This window comes from Salmo salar, chromosome 10 (genome assembly GCF_965601325.2).
Source record: "Salmo salar chromosome 10, fSalSal1, whole genome shotgun sequence".
Taxonomy (NCBI): Eukaryota; Metazoa; Chordata; class Actinopteri; order Salmoniformes; family Salmonidae; genus Salmo; species Salmo salar.
This window is the reverse complement of record NC_138300.1, coordinates 23,776,727-23,802,698: the sequence shown is the minus strand read 5'-3', so window position 1 is coordinate 23,802,698 and position 25,972 is coordinate 23,776,727. Positions and strand designations below refer to the sequence as shown.

The window sequence follows — 25,972 nt, the reverse complement described above, 5'->3', positions numbered from 1 at the left end:
CCGTAACAGCCACTCCCTTGTTCGCTGGGCGGATTACTATAGAGATGTCATTCTGGAGATTGTTAAGGGCTTGTTTCTCAGAGTGAGTAAAGTTGTTCCATATAGCCTTGTTTTTCCATGTTCCGCAGACTTTTTTTGATAACCCCTATTATGTGCATCTTTGTGTTTTACGCATCAGTGCATAAGCTGCCTATCAAGCACTCTATTCAGATAGACCCTCCTTTTACGCACTAACTTTGTATTTATTCTTGTCCACTATTATTTGTTTCCTTTATACATTGACGTGATAACGTTGTACGTATTTTGTATATAATTTACATTGTCCCCACCTCTATTTGTAGAGACAAGTCAGCTTCCGTCCACATTGCTTCCTGAAGACTAGTATTCGAAGCGTGTTGCAGTAGTGCATCCTGATATTATAGGCTGATCTGCCCCTTTCTATACGTATTCTCTGTATATATTGCCTGTTAACTGAAGTTTTTCTGCATTGTACTTTATTTTCTTTCTTGGATTTAAATCACTTACCGTTTGAGATCATGTGTAACGCCTCTTCCATTCAATTTGAAATGGCATGTGTGTTTGCCGGTAGAGCAGGGACCCAGTGATGTGTACCCGTTGCCTGTGGCTTTGGAATAAGTGTGTGTGTGTGTGTGTGTGTGTGTGTGTGTGTGTGTGTGTGTGCATTCACCCATGTGTGTACCCCCAGGTCCGCAGAGAGACGCCCAGGCGGGCCGGGAGTTTATCCTGAAGATGTTTGTGGACTTGAACCCGGACAGCGACAAGATCATCTACTCCCACTTCACCTGCGCCACGGACACCGAGAACATCCGCTTTGTGTTCGCCGCTGTCAAAGACACCATCCTGCAGCTCAACCTCAAAGAGTACAACCTGGTGTGAGAGAGCAAGAGAGAGACCTGCAGCCCACGCACAGCAGAGTGCACATCTATACACCAACTAATTAAACAGTACACAGGTCTGCACTAAAATACGCATGTGAACACATGCACCAATACAAACACACACACACACTCTTAATAGATCCCAGGCTCTATCCACCCATGGCCCCAACATCCTCCTGCTCCTTGTCTATGGTTTAATTGGGTGTGTTTTTTTCAGTTCCAGTCATTCCCTCCCATTCCTCTCTTCCTATTGCAGCCCATGCACACGCACGCACGCACATCTGCTCCAAGGCTGCCATGACCTGCCTGGGTGGTTGACAGGTCTCATTTGTCACCCGATGTGGCTCAGGCCTCTGGGTCACCCCTCTTAAAGGAGCGTTGGGGGGGGGGGGTTGGGGGGGGGGTGTTTAGAGGTCTGTTTTGATTTGGTGGCTTGTGTGCTGGTGTGATTTAAAGGAAGGAAAGCAGAGGTTTTGGAGAACAGGAAAAAGCCGGTGTCGTCGTCCCCTTCACCCTCTGCCTACAGGGTAGGAGTGGGGGCTGGGGACCCACCAGTCTGCAGGGGGTTGTGGGTAACTGCATAGAATTGAATCAGAGCAGTGCTGATGTGTGTTGGGAAGCTCTACTCTACATGGTCTTTTGAGGTGTGTGGAAAAAAATACACCTCCCCCAGACTGGAAGACACCTTGCACTGTTGAATGTAAAAAGTGTGTGTGTAATACAAGCAAGTGGATGCTCACACACAGACAGAGCAAGGATGGGAGAGATGAAGTAAATTGATCTGTGTATATTAAGAATTGTTTTAGTTTATTGATTACTACAATTGCTTCTACCGCTTTTCAGCTAACTTAAGTCACAAGTTGGTCCTCGACACACAATGTCAGTGCAGCTTCTTTTTGGAAAGGCATTGGATATTTGTTTCCTTTTTGGCCAATATTTTGAGAAACAGTAGTGATTATTAAAAGTAAATAGTATTTTTTTTTAATTTGTCTAATTTATGGACCAGATCTTTAGATGTTGTTGTTGGTCTGACTTTTCCTCCCTGCTTCCATCCAGGTGTCTCCATCAGATGGGGAGGGGGAGGGTTCATACTGCTGTAAAACATGTTTCATCTGCAAGTCATCTACCTTTCGTTAGAGACTTCATACTTTGTTGCCGTTCTGTTCCGTTTCAATTTTGAAATGCTTGAGAAGATGAATTTCCATTTAGGGTTGGCGCTTTATGCAAATAGTAAAATAAAAAAGACACTTATCAGTGGATGAAGTTCTAACTGTTCCATGCTTGCATTTTTGTAATTTAAGATTTTTGTTTGGTTTTCTTTTTTATCCCATATCTTATCTGTTGCTTGGTTAGAGTTCTTAAGATTCCATAGCTAACAATGTCAATCGATTTGATATTTTGTTTTCGCAAAATCATTCAGGTGAGTTTTCATTACTAGGGCTACTACTAGCAAAATTGACAGAATGAAATGACTATATGGATGATAGTGCAATTAAAGTGGTTGGGGTGTGTTGATGCCAGATGGAAGGCTAATGCTACAGGTTCAGAGTGCGAACTGTCCAGGGACACCAGTTAGTATTGGAGGATGACTTCTGCTGGATATTTGCCTGTAAACTTTTAACAGCCCGTTTGGGCCCAGAGCAGAGCCTAGTAAAACCACAAGGTGATGGGGGTCACACAGCTGCCTCTCTCAGCCAATCTTCAGTGTGCTCTTCCTTTTCTACCTGCCACTCATGCCACGAATGATGTCTTCTTCAGCGTGACTTTACTCCATTGTTGTGGGTAGTTAGTTTTACATCCCCTGCTAATCATGTTTCTATGCTTCACCTTTTGTACCCTAAGAATGACCATGACTGGGATTGGACAGGGGTATTTTGTAGAAAAACATTTGATTGCCACAGTGCTATTTGCACTCCAACGAGCTTTGGGTTAGAATGGTCAGGTGAAACTAAACAGAAAAACTTTAGTTATCATCATGGCATACTTGTTGTTCATATCTTGTATGTTTGGTGCCAAAAATAATGGCCGAAAGGGATGTAGGGTGCCCAAGTATTTCTCATTCTACATGGCAAGCAATTACCCTGCCAAGTTATCTGTGCTCTGTTTAAGCTCTAGCTGTGCATTTACAAGTATATTGAACTGCAACCTAGGGATATCCTGAGTATACTTCTCAGTCCCCTTTACTAATATGTCCACTGTATACTAGCCTGGCTGAAAGATTCAACTTTTACCTTCCCTATACATTGCCTCATAACATAAACACCAGGGTTGGTGTAACTAATGGAGATTTCTATAAAAAAAAAAATATATTTTGGAAAGGTTTTATTGTCACATTTCCTTTTAAAACAGCTCATTTATATATTTACATTTATACACACAAAAACTGCATAAAAACAGCATTTGAATATTACATTAAATTTGTTAAAAAGTACATGTTAACAACAATAGAAACAACCATGAATAAAAGTACTTTTCCTTGTAAAAACATAAAATTATGTAAAAGCCATTTAAAATGTGTACAAATGATTTATCAAGGTAACCATTTTTAAGACATGACAATATGTTAAGTCACTTTGTTAAAAGGCAGTTTTCAGTCCTTTGGACAGGAATGGGGTGAGTCCTTATCAAACTCGCCTCCTCCTATAAATGTTGCTTTTACTGGAGGTGGAAAGTATTACGTTACAAAAGTTTTAAACATGTTGGACATTTTGTAATGCCTTGTCATTTGGCCAAGCCATGGGTGGATGCATTTGAAGGCCTTTCTTTGTTAATTAATTTTCCCACAGCCAATACTTTATATACCACATTATTTGTGAAGTGTACGTACAAAGCAGAAATATGAATGCTTCCTGTGCAACTGCAGATGAGGCTTTTGACTTTATTCGAAATTTGAAAATTAGATTTTTGTTCGTGATTGCATTTGCCAGAATGGATGATCTTGGTTGATCTTGTTGAGCTTGTGGGCAAGTTGTCAGTTCTCTCTCAGGAGTACGAAGGTCTCTTGTCAGAGCAGGCTGGACTGAGATGTTGCCTCTGGTACTTTAGATCTCCACCAACACGGCAGCTTGTTTTTGAATTGTTTGTGGTTACAGCTTCTCTGCTGCTCTGTTACCTCAAGAAGCACAGTCATCCCCTTTTGACCTGTGGTTTACTTGCATAGGTAGAGTAGGGTTTAGTTCTTCTCATGCTGGGCTCTTTTCATGCGTGTAACCCCCCAATAAGTGATTGTGCTTTTCTTTTGTTTCATTGTACTCTCTTTCCTGTAGGCATCTGCATCAGCTTGTGGGTTTGAGGTGTATGATGTGCTGTATGGTTGCTCAGCCCCCCCCCCCCCCCCCCCAAAAAAAAGGTCCAGTGCAGGCCTCCCTCCCTGCTGTTTCTAAATATGGGCATACAGTCAGTGTGTCGGTTTACACAAAGTACCCTGGTTTTCACCACATGGACTATGGACAGTGTGTTGTATGTAGCTCAGTGTTATGTCCACCCTGTATAGCACACTAATTGAACATCACAATAACTAGTAAGAGAAGTACTGTCAGCATTAAAACCAGCACTGTGGGGTTTGTTGAAGGGATACACTACTAGAAGCAAGTTCGTGCCATAGACTGAATAGCATTCTATACAAACAGTTGCGACCACTCTTCCAGACAGTTCCCCTTGAAATAAGCCTGTTATACTTCAGCTTTATTTATTGTAATACTTTGCCAAGTGAAGGTACCGAAAGGGCAATATAGTATAGCAGTTGGATTAATCGGTGAATTAATTAATATAGTGTTGTTTTAGAATGTCAGCTGTTCTCTCCCCTTACTTGATCTATTTTATTTCTTCCGGGTCAATGCACTGAACCTGCTCTGCAGCAATGGGACTGCCTGCATTCATGCAACTTACAAGCACGTTTGTCGGTACTATGAGATGTGTATACACTTGATGGTTAATGCTTTTGCTTGAGATCGATACTGATGTGATTGATGCATAGAAAAACTAAAAGCTATCTTTGCATCTTTTTGTTTCTTTTGTAAGTCAGACGTTACCTGAACACTTGTATTTAGGACCACTTAATATGATCGATTTTTTTTTTTAAATAAGAGGTTAAATAAACTTTGTCTAGTGGTGTGTAAATTTAAAGTAATGTGTTTTCGTTTCTTTTTTAAGTATAACAAATGTAAATTATGTACAATAATGAGTGTGCCAATCCCCTTTCTTTGTAGAGCCAGACTCTAAACAAGTGCCAATGTGAAAAATCCTAAAAGGGACCTATGTATTTCATGGTCAAATTTTTAAAACGAACACTAAGTATGTGATTAAGATAAATAAATGAAAATGAATGAAAAATGACAACTTTATTCTGTATTTAGGATTAATGATGAACTGCTGTTTTTAAATGTAATGTTAATTGCATGTGTTTGTTGGGGTGGAAGGGGAGGAAACGGTATTAATGCAAAGCCCTCCAGAAAAGGGTCCTAATGGTTATTGATTTACAGTATTTTAGCCATATTTCTCTTTTGTATGTTTCATTTCAACCACTGTTGCCTGAACCTCATTCAAACATGAAAATGATTTTCATAGCCTTCTCCTTCAAAGAATAATTATCTGTTTTCAATTGGAATAAAATGTGTTCCTATACTCTATGCTAGTGTTGTCTTTATTATGAACAATTTCCGAATGAGCTGTTGATTCATAGCCTATGTAGCGCCTACAGTATGACGTTTTATGATTTGAACAAATAGGAATCCAGAAAACATACATTTGATGCATTTTCTTATGTGGTTGACATTTTGTTAATACCACTGCTCAGTGGGAAACAATAGAAAACAGACAAATGAAACTACTATACTAATTTTAAGTGGAATTTTGATGTTCCCTTCCATGAGGGGCGCTAGTTCTTTAGCCATCCAATGGGATGATGTTTGGGCATGTTCAGAAGTGAAACGTTGTAGAAAGTTTCAGATAGAAATACATTTTATAGAACACTGTTCCAATTGACAAAGGGAGAATCTCAATTACGTATCCTCGCGTCCTCTCTCCTCGCCGCCTCAAACCCCATTGGAGGAGAAAGGGGTTGGACCTCTGGCTTGCTCATTCGATTAGTTTTGAAGAGGCACGGATAGAGGACGCGAGGAGGATTCAATTGAGATTCTCCCATAGAATATGATTTGTTCTGTGCGTTCGAGTTCTACGTTGGGCGTTTTGTAACGTCGCACCTTGCCCCAGGAATGGAATGTCTTCAGCCCCGCAACTGCCATACATTGACTGTTCGGCTAGGGCTCTGCGAGATACTGAAGCTGAGCGAGTGTATCATTTAAAGTTTACTACACGATTTGTTATTGTAATGATTAACGCTTAAATAGTTTTATTGCGACAACTGTTTACTCGTACTACTTGGTCTTTTTTTGGTTGTTGTGAAGAAACGGGGAGGATTCAACTTCAGCGAATCCGGAGGTCCATTTTGTTATTTTTGCGAACCAAGCTGTTTTTTCCACTGAAGCTTTTATGGTGTTAGCGGACATATAGCTCGTTTTCTAAAATACACGGCGAATGAAGATTGAACAAAACAAACCACGACAAGACATATAAGTGTTAGCTATATGCATATTATATTTAGCTAGTACGTAAGCTAACGTGACCTAGCTAGCTACTACAGGCTGAAAGCTAGCAACAGTGATGAATCATTTTGAACGACAGCCTTTGAAGAATTAAGCGAGGACCATTCAAATGGTTGAGGTTTGTAGCTAGTTCATCAACAAAGAGAGAACGAAATTAAATCAGGTAACTAATAACGTTAGGCTACCTCTGTCGAAAGATCTACACCTGGACAAACATATCATATTAGTTAGCTAAGGCCAACTGCATCACCAATTTTGGGACAAGAGATAACTAGCTATCTGGTCAGCTCGTGCGATTCTTGGCTAGATTCAAGCTTGCAAATACGGACAAAGAGAGGACCAACGTAAGCCAATATTTTGTGTCAACATTTAGAATCTTCCTCATTCATCGTATTTGGAAAGGAAAACAATAAACAAGGAATTGACATGATGTTTCCACAATCCAGACATTCAGTAAGTGGATTTAATTTAATATTCAGACGCACTTGCAGTTTTTCTTAAATTATTTTCTGCACCGAACTTGTTTGTGTGCGCGTGCTAGTTACATTGTATCTCGCTAGGTAGCTAGCTATACAATGAACAAGACAGTTTGTATTATATCAAAGGTTTTTGACATGACTAGTGTTTTTATGCTCTCAGCATGTCACTACACCAAGAGAAGAGGATTGTCAAATGTCGTTTCAGCTCTGAATTAAACAGACACCCCCTGGGGTAATTTGATTACCAAACCAGATAGAAGTTACTCATGCGTAACCACCAGCGTTCCTTATTTTGCCTATTTACTTGTGCTCATACATTTGCATGCCTATGTTGAATGGGATTTCACAGGTTGTTCTTTTACACTAATTAATCATCATGCTCATATCCAGGTTTTTGCATCAAACATCAGTGAAACAATTCCAAAAGTTGTTCTGTTCAGTACAGAATCAACATGATTTGCATTGTAAATTAATTTGGATTGCAAGCCAGCTGGGTAATGTAACTAGAGAGAATGGCTATTTTACTTTAGACACAAGCATAGAAGCCCAACAAAGTCATGTATGCAGTGGAGAGATGACTTGCACAGGGAGCCCCAAATTATGACATTAAAGAAGTTGGGACTTTGCAGGGATGGTACAGGAACTACATTCCCAACGGTCTTATTTTGACCTTGAAATCAACCTCAGATTTGCTTTGGAGATGCAGGGGGAGCTTATCAACTTTCCCCAAAAGTCCTCATTGACTTGCACAAAAGCGCCTTCCATAGCAACATTCAAGGATAAACAAGCCCTTCATTTTACCCTCTGAGACTTGGTTTGTGTCCAATGTTGATTAAACTTCAGAAATCAGAACTGCCAGTGACCTATAATTTGAGATGTTAGTTCCTTTGCCAATGACTGATGTTTACGTGATTCTCTTTACCAGGGGTGGGAAACTCCAGTCCTTGGGGGCCGGAGTGGTGTCGCACTTTTTCCTCATCCCTAGCAAACACAGCTGACTTAAACTGATTAAAAATATAAATGCAACATACAACAATTTCAAAGACTTTACTGAGTTACAGTTCGTATAAGGAAATCAGTCAACTGAAATAAATGCGTTAGGCCATAATCTGTGGATTTCACATAGATGAATATCTGTATTTACAGTTGTTGGTCACAGATACTTTTTTTTTTTTAAATGGTCCATGGATCAGAAAACCAGTCAGTATCTGGTGTGACCATTTGCCTCATGCAGTGCAACACATCTCCTTCACATGGAGTTGGTCAGGCTGTTGATTGTGGCCCTTGGAATGTTGTCCCATTCCTCTTAATGGTTGTGTGAAGTTGCTGGATATTGTTGGGAACTGGAACACGCTGTTGTACATGTCAATCCAGAGCATCCCAAACATGCTCAATGGGTGACATGTCTGAGTATGCGGGCCATGGAAGAACTGGGACATTTTCAGTTTCCAGGAATTGTGTACAGATCTTTGCGACATGGGGCCATGCATTATGCTGAAACATGAGGTGATCGCGGTGGATGAATAGCACTACAATGGGCTTCAGGATCTTGTCCCGGTGTCTCTGTGCTTTCAATTTGCCATTGATAAAATGCAATTGTGTTCGTTGTCTGTAGTGTATATACCCCACCGCCACCATGGGGCACTCTGTTCACAATGTTGACATCAGCAAACCGCTCGCCCACACGACGCCATACACGACGACGCCATACACGTGGTCTGCTGTTGTGAGGCTGATTGGCTATACTGCCAAATTTTCTAAAACGACGTTGGAGGCAGCTTATGATAGAGAAGTGAACATTCCTGCAGTCAGCATGCCAATTGCACGCTCCCTCAACTTGACATCTGTGGCGTTTTAGAGTGGCCTTTTATTGTCCCCAGCACAAGGTGCACCTGTGTAATGATCATGCTGTTTAATCCGTTTCTTGATATGCTGCACCTGTCAAGTGGATAGATTATCTTGGCAAAGGAGAAATGTTCAGTAACAGGGATGTAAACAAATGTGTACACAATTTCAGAGAAATAAGCTTTTTGTGTGTATGGAACATTTCTGGGATATTTTATTTAATCTCATATAACATGGGACCAACACTTTACATGTTGCGTTTTATATTTTTATTGTGTATTTGCATTCTAAACTGAAGATCATGATTAGTTGATTATTGTAGTCAGGTGTGTTAGCTGGGGCAGAAGTGTGACACCAATAAGGCCCATGAGGACTGGAGTTACCCATCCCTGCTCTTGACAATAAAATATGTAAGGGAAGTATCCATCTACCTGAGTATCCTGAATAATAATGAAGGGTAAAGCTGGTACTGGCTTGTGATTCATGGCCTGCAACCCAAATGTAGCAGGTCTATGTTGTGCCTTGACGTTGGTAATGGAACACATATTTCCAAGCATGAAAACAAGTAACTCTGGTGGTCGGGTGCCTTTGATGACTGGAATAGGCCACATCCAGTTTATTTCCCAAATCCCAAGTTTCCATGGTAACAAACTTTGGTCTATGGAAAAAGTGGGCTCTCTCCCCATGGTCACATAACTGACACATTTGTCTATTCATTTAGGTAAAAAATAAACACTGCAGTAAACATCCATTTTTGAAATGTTCACATCACTCGTGCTAAACTGAGCTCAAATATAACTGAAAATGAAAGCTTGGGAATAAAATGTAGATAAACACAATTTAATGTATTTATTTCACCTTCATTTAACCAGGTAGGCCAGTTGAGAACAAGTTCTTTGCAAGACTATTATGTTGCCACGGTGCACTTACTCCATATAAGCGATTTGTCGTCCCCAGTTCTAACACAGAAGGGGTAAGAGTTGTTTCCTCAGGCTAGAGCCTGGATGTCTCATGACATGAATGGTGTGCCTTTTTGCATTAGTCAGTGCAGCCGTGGCATGCAGCTCTGTTCTGAGGCTGGCGTTGTCTGAGAGGACCGCTCCTGCCACTTCACACCTCATCAGTGTGCAGAGGAGAAGTGAAGAGCTCGTAATTGTGTGAGATCTTACTAGCTCCCCATCGCACTCTCCAGAATCCTTCCGCTGACTGAGTTAGACTCAGCATTAGAGTTCAACCTGATTACAGTTGGTGGGTTGCCCCTTACGTCTCCCCAATGTCTCTCACCCTCATCAGGAGTGGAACAGCTTGTGTGATAGGCCTGCAACCCAAAGGTATCTCCAATCTATCTTCTATAAAGACTAGCTGTGTCTGAAAATAAATACCCATGCTGGCATACTACGTACTTAAACGGTATACTATGGACTCAACTTTTCATACTATTTAGCACGTACCGTTTTAATAAAAAGTATGCCACGCAGTAGCTCCTCCCAACTGGCTGAGTAGGTGGGGCGGGCCGAGGTGTGGGTGAATTTTTCCAAATTCAACAGACATGCATCGCCTGATAATGGCCCATTTTCCAATTCGATTAATTGCTCGAAACTCTGACTAGAATAAGAATTATAGGCCTAATCAGGCTGGTTATAGTCTGCCTATCACATTCAACCAATACCATAGCCCGTCTGCTATAGAAACAGATCATTTGGTTCCATTTCAACATTTATTAGTGAATCCAAAGTGCTGTAACATAAATTAAATCAAATAGCCTAATACACACACCTTAACTTTTCAAATGTTCAAATCAAAAGGCTGTTGCACAGGAACGTGGACAGTCGACTCCATTGCAAATTCAGAACCGCTGGACAACAACAATACACTAAAGCACTGATCATTGGGAACAAGATCAGAATGATTGCTACGGCTTGATTAATTAAATAGGTAGCCTAGCCTACAAACTAAAACAATCCATATGTTTAAATCAGAAGGCCTGATTTAACATGACATTAATAACGCAGCCACATCCTGAGTACCCGTTACCGACACATTCAAAAATTAAGATTGTTTAGTATTTAGTTCAAATGCTCTAAGGCCAAGAGAACAAACGCTTTTCAATGAGAATAGAAATCCACTTTGGGTAAAAAAACAAAAAACACTTATTTTCAAAGATGTAGCCTACGATGCAATACTTGTGATCATTGTAAGGAGAACAAAAAATACTTGGCATATTTTGAACACCACACATTCAGCATCTTCCCAATTTAAGTGGCCTAGTGTTGGCTACTTGAAGAGAACTAGGGCCTATCACGCGCAGCCCACCTCTTCCAATGCATTGTGCGAAAGTGTGCATTGAATTCTACCAGATTGCAGAAATTAGTTGAACTTCCTGACATTTGCACCATACTCAATTTAAAACATTTTTAAAAATCATACACTATTAAAAATGTTCGCATTTTGATAATGCCTCATGCACTATTGCGTTGTTTCCTGCAATTCATTAATTTCGGAAGGGCATCCCTATATCTAATTGATCAGCTGTCGCATACTATTAAACTTTTTTGCATACTCAAACGGCTTACTATTTTAGGACGCAAGTATGGGTATTCGGATACGACCACTGACTTTTACCCTCATAACAAACTGGTGTTAAACAGAGCTTCCAATAAATAAATAACACATATATATTGAACAAAAATATAAACGGAACATGCACAATTTCTCCCCCCCCTCTCTGGCAACATCTCTGTTGGACATTCTTGCAGTCAACATGACAATTGCACGCTCCCTCAACTTGAGACATCTGTGGCATTGTGTTGTGACAAAACTGCATATTTTAGAGTTGCCTTTTTGTTGTCCCCAGCACAAGGTGCACCTGTGTAATTTTCACGCTGTTTAATCAACTTCATGATATGCCACACCTGTCAGGTGTATGGATTGTCTTGGCAAAGTAGAAATGCTCAATAACAGGGATGTAAACAAATTTGTGTGCACATTTTTGTGTGTATGGAACATTTCTGTGATATTTTATTTCAGTTCATGAAACATGTGTCCAACAGTTTACATGTTGCGCTTTGTATATTTGCTTTTATGTTGATTTAGCTTTAAAACAAAAACATTTTATTCTGGGATTCCATCCACTTTTCTGCAATTCCAATGACCCTAGGTTGGAGAAGATGCCTTGGTGCTGTAGCTAGCCAGTCATCTCTGATGTGGTGCACTGGGGTTCAGTCACCTTTACCAAGGTGAGAACCTGGCCATTTGTCGCTTGTTTTTTCCCCCTAATCCAATTCAGTGCCCTTATGCTACTTGATTGGAGTATTAAGACCCAACACACAGGATTAAAAACGTGGATTATGGATTTAGTGGGACGCTTTGTGAGAGCTACAGCAGTTGGTTCACCCTTGGAGCATAAGTAGTTAATGTTACACCTCCACTCTGTGCTGCTGAAGCCCTCCTCAAATCAAACTGAACAGTGCTGCTGGCTGGGCTGCCACAGGCCCTATGGTTGGAAATATGTGACAGCTATAGATATGACTGTCAGAGATTAGAACCGTCATGATGGAAGACTTAAACTGGAGCCTGACAGGGGAGATGGATCTCTCAAACTCACCCGGTTCAGAAATGCCTCAAAGGTGATTTGGCTAGGAGTGCTTAAAGCAGAGTGTTTCACCTTAATATATTTTTGTAATTAGCCTAGTATATTCCATGTTATCATGGTAAATCAATTAAATTGAAGTTATTTTGCCTTCATCCCCCATGCAATTAAGGTGTTGTAATTGTAATGGGTTTAAGAAACTGAATGTGCGTAGGATTCTTGCATGAGTATAGTAGTTACAGAACTATCACTCATCTTTCAAACCCCTGTTACCAGTGACAACACCAGATGTTAGACCCAGGTGTATTTGCATACATTTGGTTGTAACACAGATAAACAAATGGCAAATGATGGATTGTTGACAGATGACCTGGGGAAAAGATTAACACCGTTTAAATAATGAATATGCAATTTGTTTCCTAAAGAGCTCAGTCACTATAGTGGGTCAGTAGAATCTGTTGGTTTAAGTGAAGAAATCTTCATTTGGAAGTGGCTGCAGTCTGACCCAGATGTTTGCATTTACCATATTGTGTGGAGCCTGTTTAATCCTATGCATCTACAAAGCAGTTTCTGCTGTAAATAGGACCCACAGAACAGCATGTAGCCGACACTGCTAAATGTAGTAGTATGGGAGTAAAATCTCACAAACCTATTGGCTATACAGAAATGTTGACTGTGACTCACAAGTTTGCATGAGCACACACACATCTTCCCTGCTTGTCGCCCTTTATCATGCATTTCCTCCCAGATTTGATGTAGTGGTGGGAGGGATGGAGGGGAAAAGGGTGCACAGGCATTATTAAGCCCACTTGAATTAACAGAACAGCCCCCAGCCTTTTCTCTAAAGCCTCCAGCTGGGGGAACTTAATCCCCGTGGTCCCCTGTCTCGCCCATTAAACAAACTCCCTCCCACCCCTGCTCAATTGCTCTGTTACTCACACAGTGCACCACAAGCACACAGAGTGAACACACAAGGGCACCCTCTTCACCTGTCTCTAGCCAAAGCTGACATCTACTTGTCAATGCAGTAATGATTGCACACATATTTAAATTAAATCAAGGTTGCCCATGTCTTTCACACTTTCCCATACACAACGTCAATTATAAGCGTACAGACACTTCTTCAAATAACACAGTTTATGCACGCATGCACACAAACGTCCTGACTGGCCTCAAGGGTCTTATCTGCTTTTTGTTTCTGGGGAACAAATTGAATGTGGGGCTTGACACACACACACAGCCAGCAGATGTCTGGGTCGTTAAGGGCAGAGTCGCTCATTAGCATGACAGAGGGCCCCGAGCACCACCTCCCCCCACTCCGCGGGGGGCACAGCTATTGAGGGCAAGCCATGGGTCACAGGTGATATTGATTTTACTGGAGGGCCACACTGGCTGATTTTCAAATGACTGTTGGGTTGGGGGATTGGGACAGTCTCCAAGTCCCCATCATAAATACACACATTCTAAGCAGGGAAGGCATACACACCTCCCCTTTCTGTCAGAGTTCATACCTGCCAATTTTGGAAGACTAACACAAAAGATTGGTTCTGCCCCCAAAAAACTATTATTTCACAAATAGCCATTTCAGTAATTGCTGACTAGATGAAATGCGAGGACTAAGGCTATATGGTGTTGAATATTTTACTTTTCCATTGCTGAAAATGTGTAACATTTTTAGTGTTCTGATTTTAGGTCCTGGTTAGATTTCATTACTTCTTAAATCCTCTGAGAAGTGAAAGAACCACAGCCTTGTTGAATGTGTGAAAAGCATTGCTATTGTGTTGCTGAGAGGATTGGTTCTGTTGGTTGTTATTCTGAGACTTGAAGATTGCATGAAGAGACACCTGTTATAGCCTTCCGCCCAGCGCCTTTCTGACCACACTCTGTATGAGTGATGATTGTGTGTGGGTGGATTTTATGAGCCTCTGTTTTGTGTTCATAAATTATTGCATGCTTTGTGTGGGTTGGCCTTTTGTCTGTATACATTATTCCCGACGCTGCGAAAATTGTGAGAGAAAAGGACAGTGTAGGATGTTGGCAAGCGAGAGAAGCAGAGCATAAGGATGGTGTGTGTGTAGATGTGGTCTGTATGTGGGAGGAGGGAGTATGGCGGGGGATTAAGTTTACTACAAACATAACTCTGTTGATCTATGTGCGTGCACATGGATGTAGTGGGATTTTTTTTGGAGTAGGGGACACACTTTTTGATAAAATTATATGCTCGCCGGTCCCACTTCCAATCACAAGGGGGCGATGGCAACATTTTCTATTCGTTTTTTCATTTTATGAAACAAGGAAGTATCACCTTCCCTTGCTAGTAGTAGCTAGTGGCAGCCTGGCTAGCTGACTTTGGCCTGGCTAAAAACATAGCAAGCTAGGTAGCCTTTTTAGATTCCCACATCTCCATGTGAAATGATCTGATTTATAATACAAAAATATGCCCTGGCAATATTCTTCTACTTGCCTGTGTAACCTACAACATTATCCCAGTTTGACGTGCTGCTTGTGGATTCATTCCCATATCAGCTAAAAATAGAACTTCATGTTTTGGTCATAGAGTAAAAAAAGCACATGGCTAGCAAGTTGCCTATAGCAGGTTTTACCAATTCACAATAGCCTGTAATAACTAGTTATTACTTCTAAACAAAATAAATTTTTGGGTGGATTCTTCTTGTTCGGTTTACTATTTCAACAGTTGCTGAGATTATATTTGGTTATCAATCCAAAATGGGCTACTTTGACGAGTAGCCTAGAGATCAGATCAAGGAACCAAGTGACTACACTGCCCACATGGCTGCGGAAGGCATGATACGGAGCATTTTCAGGAAGTAAAAAAGTATGTTGAATGCCGGAGTCTATTACAAAGGACCCGCCCCCTTTTGTGACAAAACAACATCGCAACACTCTGAATCTTGCGTCTGCTTAGAGTTTGTGCTAAGCTTTAGAAGTGGAGCGGCAGCTGCATCAGTATTCAGCGGTGGCTGTGTGTGGGGTGGGGGGGGGGGCGCACCCCTGAGCAGGGCGCTGGGCTGGAACAAAGCGTCTTGGCGGGGGGGCTTTTGATTGGCCAACCCCTGTACAGGCCCCAGACCTGCCAGAGCACAGGCACTGCAGAGCCCAGACAAGAGAATTAGCTGTGCTCCCTCCTTTCAGACAGGCAGGGCAGGAGAAAGACTGGAGCAACAAAACACCTCATCCTGGAGCTCTTTGAAAACCCCAGAGATCTACGGCAGGCAGCCCTCCCAGACTGAGCTGTACGTGCCCAGGTGTAGGCTGTGGGTTGGCTGGGTCTAACTAGCCAGCTTGCTACGGTCATTGTTCAACAAATAGGAGTCAGAGTGCAGAGGAGGGAGCATTTTAGGATGCAGGTCTGTCCACTTATTTTGGTTATCAACCAGGAAGTAATCTTAGTACCTCCCTTTTGGACCCTTGTAAGTAATAACCTGGGTTTTTACAAACAGCCATCAATCACAGGCATAACCGCACTCTCTGTAATCTCACAGCCTCGTTCACCAGGCCATTTTTAATCTCTCCTGTGGTTTCCAAACCCGCAACCCTGTTTCCCTCACTGCTTTCCCAACTCGTGACATTGCTCATTTCCCCTTGCCTTGCAGTCTTCCTCGGCTTGTTGCAGTTCCTGTGCTTTTGCCCTGGCTTTTGTGGGTGTGTGTTTAGGGTTTAATATTTTCCTGGTATTTTACAAATGTTCCATCCGGAGAATAAATCACTTTCCTTCCGGATATCCTGGTATTTCTCACAAAAACAGGAAGTGTCATTCAAAGGCGTTATAAAGCATATAAATATGTCTGGATTTGATTAGAGCTTTGATCAGCATGAACATTCCAACCTGATGCTACCTGAACCTGATGAACCATATAATAAATACATTTTATGAGCACTACATTAACGACATTTACTGAGTCCAAACTCAAAAAAGCCCAAATGATCGTGCCGTTATCCAATATGATATAGGCTACTGCACATTACACACAATTGGAAAAACATAAAAGCCCATAAATGTGGCTAGCTATATGCTCTCTTGGGTAAATGAATGAAACTAGCTCCGGTAGGCTAATCTTTTTGTGTGAGCTGTTACTGTACTCTATTGTATTATATGGACTGGGATTACGCACATTGTTCAAACCATGATGAAGCAGTAGAGTACATGCGATTCTGGTGCAACACATGCGGCCTACAGTTACAAGTACAGGCTAGTGAATTTGTTTTTAATTTTGAAATGCAGTATAATAGGGTCTATTTTAGTAGGCTGACGCATATACAGTACCAGTCAAAAGTTTGGACCAACCTACTCATTCCAGGGTTTTTATTTTTACTATTTTTACTACATGATTCCATGTGTTATTTCATAGTTTGTCTTCACTATTATTCTACAATGTAGAAAATCATAAAAAAAATAAAGAATCTCTGGAATGAGTAGGTGTGTCCAAACTTTTGACTGGTACTGAATACCTTTCATAATATTTCCCCTCATGTTAGTTGCCTACCTCTTTCTCTCTATTGTTGCTATTGACATCCTTGAATAATATAGGACTAGAATTAGATGCAAAAGGCTTTCACTTTTCTTCACAAAGATTGAATGGTTATGGGTCTGAATAAATAACTGCTTTAGCCTACCGCCATTGTGTGTTCGAGCTTCTTTCAAACTACCCATGAGTTCTATTGGCTGCTGTATTTAACATTCTGCAAAAAAGAGCTTGCATCCCTCTTAGAATAGTCTATTGGTATAAGAAATGCTTCAAAAATGTATGTCCAGCAAGCTATTGTAGTGTAGCATTTCCTGCATGGGACTCGAAGAGCTAAAGAGCGTTTTTTTAAGGAGAGGCCAGCAGAATACAGGTGGTTGCGTAAGAGACAGAGGCTGTAAGTTAGAAGCTTATTATGCATAACCCATCATTCATTATCTAAATACAAGGCTGATACTGCATTGAATGTATTACCTGAAAGAGGTTGTGTGTGTATGTATGTGTGTGTGTGTGTGTGTATATATATATATATATATATATATATGAAAGAGAGAGAGGGCTACAGTTGAAGTCGGAAGTTTACATACACCTTAGCCAAATACATTTAAACTCAGTTTTTCACAATTCCTGACATTTAATCCTAGTAAAAATTCCCTGTCTTAGGTCAGTTAGGATCATCACTTTATTTTAAAAATGTGAAGTGTCAGAATAATAGTAGAGAATGATTTATTTCAGCTTTTATTTCTTTCATCACATTCCCAGTGGGTCAGAAGTTCACATACACTCAATTAGTATTTGGTAGCATTGTCTTTACATTGTTTAACTTGGGTCAAACGTTTTGGGTAGCCTTCCACAAGCTTCCCACAATAAGTTGGGTGAATTTTGGCCCATTCCTCCTGACAGCTGGTGTAATGGAGTCAGGTTTGTAGGCCTCCTTGCTCGCACACGTTTTTTCAGTTCTGCTGCACGGTTGGGATGGTGTTCTTCGACTTGCAAGCCTCCCCCTTTTTCCTCCAAACATAATGATGTTCATTATGGCCAAACAATTGTATTTTTGTTTCATCAGACCAGAGGATTTTTTTTCTGAAGTCTTAGCTGATTTCTTTTGATTTTCCCATGATGTCAAGCAAAGAGGCACTGCGTTTGAAGGTAGACCTTGAAATTCATCCACAGATACACCTCCAATTGACTCATGATGTTAATTAGCCTATCAGAAGCTTCTAAAGCCATGACAATTTTCTGGAATTTTCCAAGCTGTTTAAAGGCACAGTCAACTTAGTGTATGTAAACTTCTGACCCACTGGAATTGTGATTAAGTGAAATAATCTGTAAACAATTGTTGGAAAAATTACTTGTGTCATGCACAAAGTAAATGTTCTAACTAACTTGCCAAAACTATAGTTTGTTAACAAGAAATTTGTGGAGTGGTTGAAAAACAAGTTTTAATGACTCCAACCTAAGTGTATGTAATCTTCTGACTTCAACTGTACGTACATACATCCCACTTTCACACTTCCTGTCACAAACACACACAGCTCAAAAATGTAGGACAATCTCTAATTTGATTCTGCCCCACTCCTTTGAGATGCAATTAAAGCATTAAAAAGCTTTGCTCTGGTGGGGCAATAGAGACAGTCTTCATAGGATTCATCATTTCAGGAAATTGTCATCCCTTCCTACCCAGCCCACAGATTAAAAAACATAATCATACAATCCGAGTTAAATCTACTCTCCATGGCCTTCGGAGTGGCACTGCATCACAGTGCTAGCTGTGCCACTAGAAATTCTGGGTACGATTCCAGGCTCTGTCGCAGCCGGCCGCGACCCGGAGACCCATGGGGCGGTGCACAATTGGCCCAGCGTCGTCTGGGTTAGGGGAGGGTTTGGCCGGCAGTGATGTCCTTGTCCCATCGCGCACTAGCAACTCCTGTGGCGGGCCGGGGGCCGTGCACGCTGACACAGTCGCCAGGTGTACGGTGTTTCCTCCAACACATTGGTGCGGCGGGCTTCTGGGTTAAGAGGGCATTGTGTCAAGTAGCAGTGCGGCTTGGTAGGGTTGTGTTTCGGAGGATGGGATGCATGGCTCCTGACCTTCGCCTCTCCCAAGTCCATACGGGATTTGCAGCGATGAGACAAGACTAACTACCAATTGAATACCACAAAATTGGGGAGAAAAGGGGTAAAAAAAATAAATTTACAAAATAAATAAATCTGCTCTCCACCATAATGTCTATCTTTAACAAGGATTACAAACCCAATCCTATGTTTCTGCTCAGCAGATCAGACCACAAAGGCAGGAGAGTGCGATTACTCTGTGGGAGCGGCTATGCTTCACGTATGCACACACAGGCACACACACACCGACAATAACACCGGGTATCATCAGAAAACATCCTCCTCAGTGTAAATCCTGCCTGAGGGGAACTGCAGTGTGGGGATTGCATTTCCTGGAGCTCCGGCTCCCTGTTTACATCGCCACTGGAGAGAGAGCGTGAGAGGGCAAGCGAGAGAGGGGTTTGTTCTGAATCCCCACATTCAGGGTGGAACCAAACCAGCAGGGAATCTCTCAAATGGGTAATTAGAGGGAAAAGGAAATATGATACACAATGCAAATCTGTATTAGGACTTCATATGGATTCATGAACATTAAAGCTGCACACAAACCTACCTAAAACACAAAACAAACTACAATGAAACAGTACCAGTTTACTACCTATGATGAACGCATATAGAAACACATCGCACACAGACCTACATAACACAGAAGATATCTGTAGGTGCTACAAAGCAAACATTGGTGTCATATGAAACTTTACTGCTTGTTCTAATATTTAGTAGTATTTTGCTTTAAAATACCAATTCTTTCATTTATGAATATAGAAAAATATACAACTTATGATTTGGCAAATGTTTTATATTGTTAAACAAAAATATAAAACGCAACATGCTATAATTGCAACGATTTTACTGTGTTACAGTTCATAAGGAAATCAGTAAATTGAAATAAAATACATTAATCTATGGATTTCACATGACTGAATACAGATATGCCAGGCCCAGCCAATTAGAATGAGTTTTTCCCCCACAAACAGGCCTTAGAGACATAAATACTCCTCGGTTTCATCAGCTGTCCGGGTGGCTGGTCTCAGACGATACCGCAGGTGAAGAAGATGGATGTGGAGGTCATGGGCAGGCGTGGTTACACGTGGTCTGCGGTTGTGAGGCCGGTTGGACGTACTGCCATTTTCTCTAAAATTATGTTGGAGGCGGCTTATGGTAGAGAACTTAACATTGAGTTCTCTGGCAACAGCTCTGGTGGACATTCCTGCAGTCAACATGCAAATTGCATGTTTAGATTGAGAAAAATTAAAGGAAGAATTTCACTTCTCATTGACTTCTCAAACCCCATTCTAGTCTGTTTTCCCAGAAGTCTTGAGATGTTGCGCCTCTGGGTTTAGAAACTCTGTGGTGCAGGGCTGTGATTGGTTACATTGCCTACTATGCCAATGTCTCAGTATAAAATGGCCATTAATTTAACTAGCAGAGATCCCACTCTGGAACTTTGAAATGGGGCGGTTGGTAGCCTAGTGGTTAGAGCGTTGGGCCAGTAACTGAAAGGTTGCTAGATCAAATCCCAGAGCTGACGAGGTAAAAATCTGTCGTTCTGCCCCTGAACAAGGCAGTTAACCCACTGTTCCTAGGCCGTCATTGTAAATAAGAATTTGAACTTAACTGACTTGCCTAGTTAAATAATAATAAAATAATGTTTTAAAATATGCCCGTAGAGTGAGTGAGTATATATAAAAATTGCCAAATCATTATAATTTATATTCATAAGTTAATACCACTCATATTTCAGAGCAAGCGGTATAGCTTCATATGACACCAATTTTTGCTTTGTAGCACCTCCATAACATGATGTCTTATATGGGACACATGTAGCTCAGCTGGTAGAGCATGATGCTTCCAATGCCAGGGTTGGAGGTTTGATTCCCACAGGGGACCAGAATGAAGAAAAAAGTATGAAAATGTATGCACTCAGTACTGGTCGTTCTGGATAAGACAGCCTGCTAAATTTCAAAAATATAAAGGCCATAATGTGATAAATATGCAAACTTTGGTTAAATAATTCCCAATTTTGCTTTTAGATACAAATATATGTCAACAATCCTTCCTCCAAAAGACCATTCTATGAATTAAATGTTGGTTTCATGAGGAATCACCCTGAAATGCTTGTAGAGCCACTGTACCCAGTGAGCAGAGAGAGAGGTCTGACTGGCTCAGGGCCAGGCCAACCCATGCATGTTAGGGGCTGAGGAATTGGATTGTCTCTTCAGCATTGGACTCGGCTTTAGATACAGCAACAGGGAGCCTAATCCTGTTTGGGCCAGGAATTTGATTTTGATTATTATCTCCATGGACCAGGCCGGGCTTACCCCCATTCCTGAGATGCGGTTATCCTCCACCCTGAGCCTAGCTGATTTGACCTTGTTAAGACGCTTTAAAGGGGATTATTCTACTTTTATCACTTCTAGTGAAGTGCACTCGCAAACATAGACTGCATGGCAGTCAAAACACACACACACACAATGCATGGACATGGAGGGCATACCAGCACACATGGGAGGGCACCCACACATAAGGGTTGAATAACGGGTACCCGGTTACCAAGATTTTACCGCCCAAAACTACTCCCTTTTCCCGGGATAAAAAACTGTGAGAAACGGGTGAATTATAACACATTATTTATATGCACACCATGGCATGAAATTGAACTGTTAAAATATATGTGATGTCCAAATATGGCTTCTCTACTGCCTCCGCATGATCAATCAATGCTCAGGGTGGGGACAGACAGCCCATCTCAGTATGGAGTGCAGTTCACAATGCAGTTAGATTTATAATCTCATGGTAGCTTTTTTTCTTGTGACATGTAGGCCTACATTTGCAACAGTAACAAAGACTGAACACTTGTCTAATTTACCCATCTCCACCTGGCTTTGGACATCTAGGACATCTATGTTGTGCATGACTCAAGTAATTTTGCCAACAACTGTTTACAGACAGATTATACGTGAAATAATTCACTGTATCACAATCCCAGTGGGTCAGAAGTTTACATACACGAGTTGACTGTGCCTTTAAATAGCTTGGAAAATTCCAGAAAATGTCATGGCTTTAGAAGCTTCTGATAGGCTAATTGACATCATTTGAGTCAATTGGAGGTGTTCCTGTGGATGTATTTCAAGGCCTACCTTCAAACTCAGTGCCTCTTTGCTTGACATCATGGGAAAATCAAAAGAAATCAGCTACGGCCGCAACATGCCATACTCTTTTGGTCCAGACAGCATCAGATATATGGGCTACACATACTGGGAGAGGGGTGCTGTTACCCTCGGTTGGATGATTTCTCCAGTGAGATTCAGTCACTTGCGAATGGACAGAAAATGATGAAGAGGGGATTTTTTTTATTGGTCAAATATTTGGCATCCATGAATACACGCCACCGTTCATTGCCAAAATCTTGTAATGTGGTTATCAGTTGTCTGTGCAGGGCAGGCAACTGTCTTGTGAGTGCTGAGCAGCAGCCAAATGGAGCAGTTGCTATGCCATCAGGACATTACAGGAATTTCCTTAAAATCTCACTCCATTGGGATTTTGGACAACGCTTAGAACATTTCAAAATACAAATTAATGTCCCCTCTGATTTCAATAATGCAACATAAGCACTAAAAATTATGGATCTTAAAAGGTTCTGAGAAATGTGTTGAAAAAAACTGAAAATATAGATTTTTATGGACGGCACACTTTGGCTGCCTGTAGATACTGTGATGATAGGTGGTCGTCTAATAGTAGATACCTTTTCCTAAAAGCACACGGCCGGTTCCAGATCTGACAGACTGATACATGAGGCTTTGCCAAATTTTCCCATAACTTATAGATTTCCTGACTTTTGATAGCCAGTATTCTAACAATCTGGAGACAAAGTTAGGCTAAATGCTAAGCTACACATTTCCTTACTTACAAATCAAAACACTTGGCGACCAAGTGAAAACTGCTAGATATAAGTAGGCCTAATCCATTATCATTATAACTAAGCAAAATATCTACACAAGCCTATCCGACAGACTTCAAGTTCCAAGCGCTCTAACCTTTAACATTATCTATCCATCCAGCCAACCGTGGCAAAGACAGAGCAAATAGCAGCTATATTGCCTACACAAGACAAAGTCTGTGTCAACAAAAGGCACTTAGGGGCAAAACACTAGCTGGTTGTTCGCTGCTCTTCCCGCCCCAGCCCTGCAGCACCACTGAAGTCAGCCTGGCCCTGCAGGTAAGGGGGGGGGGGGGGGTACTGGGGAAGGGTGATCTGGGTTCCTCAGTGTTTAGCACAGTATGCAAACGTTTAAAATACCAAAGGTTCTTTGAGTCAATAGCCTCAGGTGGAGCATTCCAGTGCAGAGAGAGAGAAGGGGAACAAGAGAGAGATAAAGAGGGAGTAAGGGCCCCCAGTGTTTCTTCCCATAAGTTCCTCCCACACAGTAGTCTATCAGCCTCACACTGAACACAGTTCCAACCCGGAGTAGGTAGAAGTTGCCCTTTAACCACAGATACAGGGTCAGATATTTTTTTGATCCCCTAATGGTTAATGTTAGGGTTTGAGGTAGGGTAATCCGATCCTAGATCTATGGTAAGGAGCAACTTTTGCCTCGAGCCAAAGAAGAAGTGGCGAAGCGAGAGGCCCCGTCTTCGGTCTTTCCAGCAGGTGGCGTTTATTTGTTAACATTTTTCACCAAGCCAGGAGTTTCTGTATGGCCAAATGAGTGTGTGGAATTTGGTCAACAAAACATGTAATGGCTTATTTTCTACGTGAGGCTTATTTGATCGAATATACGTTTTGTAATGCTTAGGTTGTTACGAGTGCACTGACAAGAGGAACACGTCACATCCTGGCAACTTTGGGGGAAAAACTTTATCTGAGTTGTTCACACGCGTATCTGGCCTCAAATTGGCTCAAATTGGTCCCACCTGATCTCACCTCCTCCCAACTGCCTTCCATCTTTGAAGACGTGTATTTTCATTGTTAGAGTGGCCACTTGAGTATCTGGTAAATATAATGGATAATCTATGCCCGAGCGCCCCACATATGCAGGCCTCTGACCTTTAACCTCACCCACATGCAACCTTTGAAGTACTCTAGGCTATATAAACATGCAGTATGGCTGAGCCTACTGTTGGTGGTGCAGTGCTGTAAAGTGACCAAAAAGAAAAAGCTCTGTGGGGCCTCCAAGCACACAACAGATGGATGCACATAATGTTAATGAAATACTGCCGTAATACGGTGACACATGCCATCTGGTGTGACGAAAAAAAGGTGCCTGCTCTGCGCGGGTGTAAAATGTGTGCATCAACGCGTGTGTATGTATTGGCCCAAGTGTGTGAGGTAAGCACGTCTCGATCCAGAGAGAGGACATAAGCCTCCATAAAGATGCTCTGCTGGCTGTTCAGATAACACCTAGTCCTTGGATTGAAACATGCACACACACATACAGTACCAGTCAAAAGTTTGGACAAACCTACTCATTCCAGGGTTTTTCTTTATTTTTACTATTTTCGACACTGTAGAATAGTGAAGACATCAAAACTACAAAATAACACATATGGAATCATGTAGTAATCAAAAAAGTGTTTAAACAAATCTAAAAATATTTTATATTTGAGAATCTTCAAAGTAGCCACCATTTTCCTTGACAGCTTTGTACGCTCTCGGCATTCTCTCAACCAGCTTCATGAAAGTAGTCACCTGGAATGCATTTCAATTAACAGGTGTGCCTTGTTAAACGTTAATTTGGGGAATTTATTTCCTTCTTAATGCGTTTGAGCCAATCAGTTGTGTTGTGACAAGGTAGGGGCAAGAACAGCTAAAATAAGCAAAGAGAGACGACAGTCCATCATCACTTTAAGACATGAAGGTCAGTCAAAACAGAAAATTAAGAAGTTTTAAAGTTTCTTCAAATGCAGTCGCAAAAAAAATCACTCTATGATGGAACTGTCTCTCATGAGGACCGCCATAGGAAAGGAAGACCCAGAGTTACCTCTGCAGAGGATATGTTCATTAGTTCCCAGCCTCAGAAATTGCAACTAAAATAAATGCTTCACAGAGTTCAAGTAACAGACATCTCAACATCAACTGTTCAGAGAAGACTGTGTGAATCAGGCTACTAAAGGACACCAATAATAAGAAGAGACTTGCTTGGGCCAAGGAACACGAACAATGGACATTAGACCGGTGGAAATTTGCTCTGATGAGTCCAAATGTAAGATTTTTGGTTCCAACTGCCGTGTCTTTGTGAGACGCAGAGTAGGAGAATGGATGATCTCCGCATGTGTGGTTCCCAATGTGAAGCATGGAGGTGGTGTGATGGTGTGGGGCGCTTTGCTGGTGACACTGTCAATGATTTATTTAGAATTCAAGGCACACTTAACCAGCATGGCTACCACAGCATTCTGCAGCGATAGTCATCCCATCTGGTTTGCGCTTAGTGGGACTATCATTTGCTTTAAGTTTGTTTTCAGTGTATTAAACTAAGCATATAGCTTTGATTTGATGTTTTAAATGTTTAAGTTGAAATGGTTCTGAAATAGCGGCGGAAGTGCTCCTTTTGTCTTTGTGCTGACTTGTGTTGTGTAGTCTGTGGTTCTAAAATCAGTAGTTTAGTACGCTTGCAAAGCTGACCAGTCTGGGATTTGAGAAGTGAACAATTATTCGCCTGCACATGCTCAGTTCTGCGCGAGACCACCGTTAGACCTGATGAAGTGTTTCTGCACATGAGCTTAGCTAGCCAACGTCACCATGATCGAGGATTTCTATCATACTATACTGTTTTTGGTTTCATCATTCACTGACATACTGTACGTTGGCATTGGAGGTAAAGTAGTGATTGCGCCGTGTTAATGGTTACAACTGGAGTGAGTCAACGGCAGTGGGGAAATTACCATTTTGTATAGGTTTTTGAGTAAACTATATTAGACCTACAGTTATTTATTTGAAATGAAATGCTACACATATTTA

General features: G+C 41.4%; 2 protein-coding genes across 5 annotated transcripts in view; both read left to right on the top strand.

The window, feature by feature from the left end:
* Window positions 1-5,525, top strand: part of LOC106613802 (guanine nucleotide-binding protein subunit alpha-11) — a 79,705-nt gene extending 74,180 nt beyond the window's left edge. For all 3 annotated transcript variants that reach the window (XM_014216425.3, XM_014216424.3, XM_014216426.3), the window contains one exon: window positions 707-5,525. In XM_014216425.3, the coding sequence (XP_014071900.1) occupies window positions 707-897 (191 nt within the window). In that variant the 3' untranslated portion in view covers window positions 898-5,525. The remainder of the gene's footprint in view (window positions 1-706) is intronic.
* A 461-nt stretch (window positions 5,526-5,986) lies between these two features.
* The window catches only part of LOC106613801 (TLE family member 5), a 35,391-nt gene continuing 15,405 nt past the window's right edge, over window positions 5,987-25,972 (top strand). Inside the window, exon 1 of one of the 2 annotated variants that reach the window (XM_014216422.3) lies at window positions 5,987-6,955. In XM_014216422.3, the coding sequence (XP_014071897.2) occupies window positions 6,929-6,955 (27 nt within the window). In that variant the 5' untranslated portion in view covers window positions 5,987-6,928. The remainder of the gene's footprint in view (window positions 6,956-25,972) is intronic. The other variant, XM_014216423.3, reaches the window with a different exon arrangement.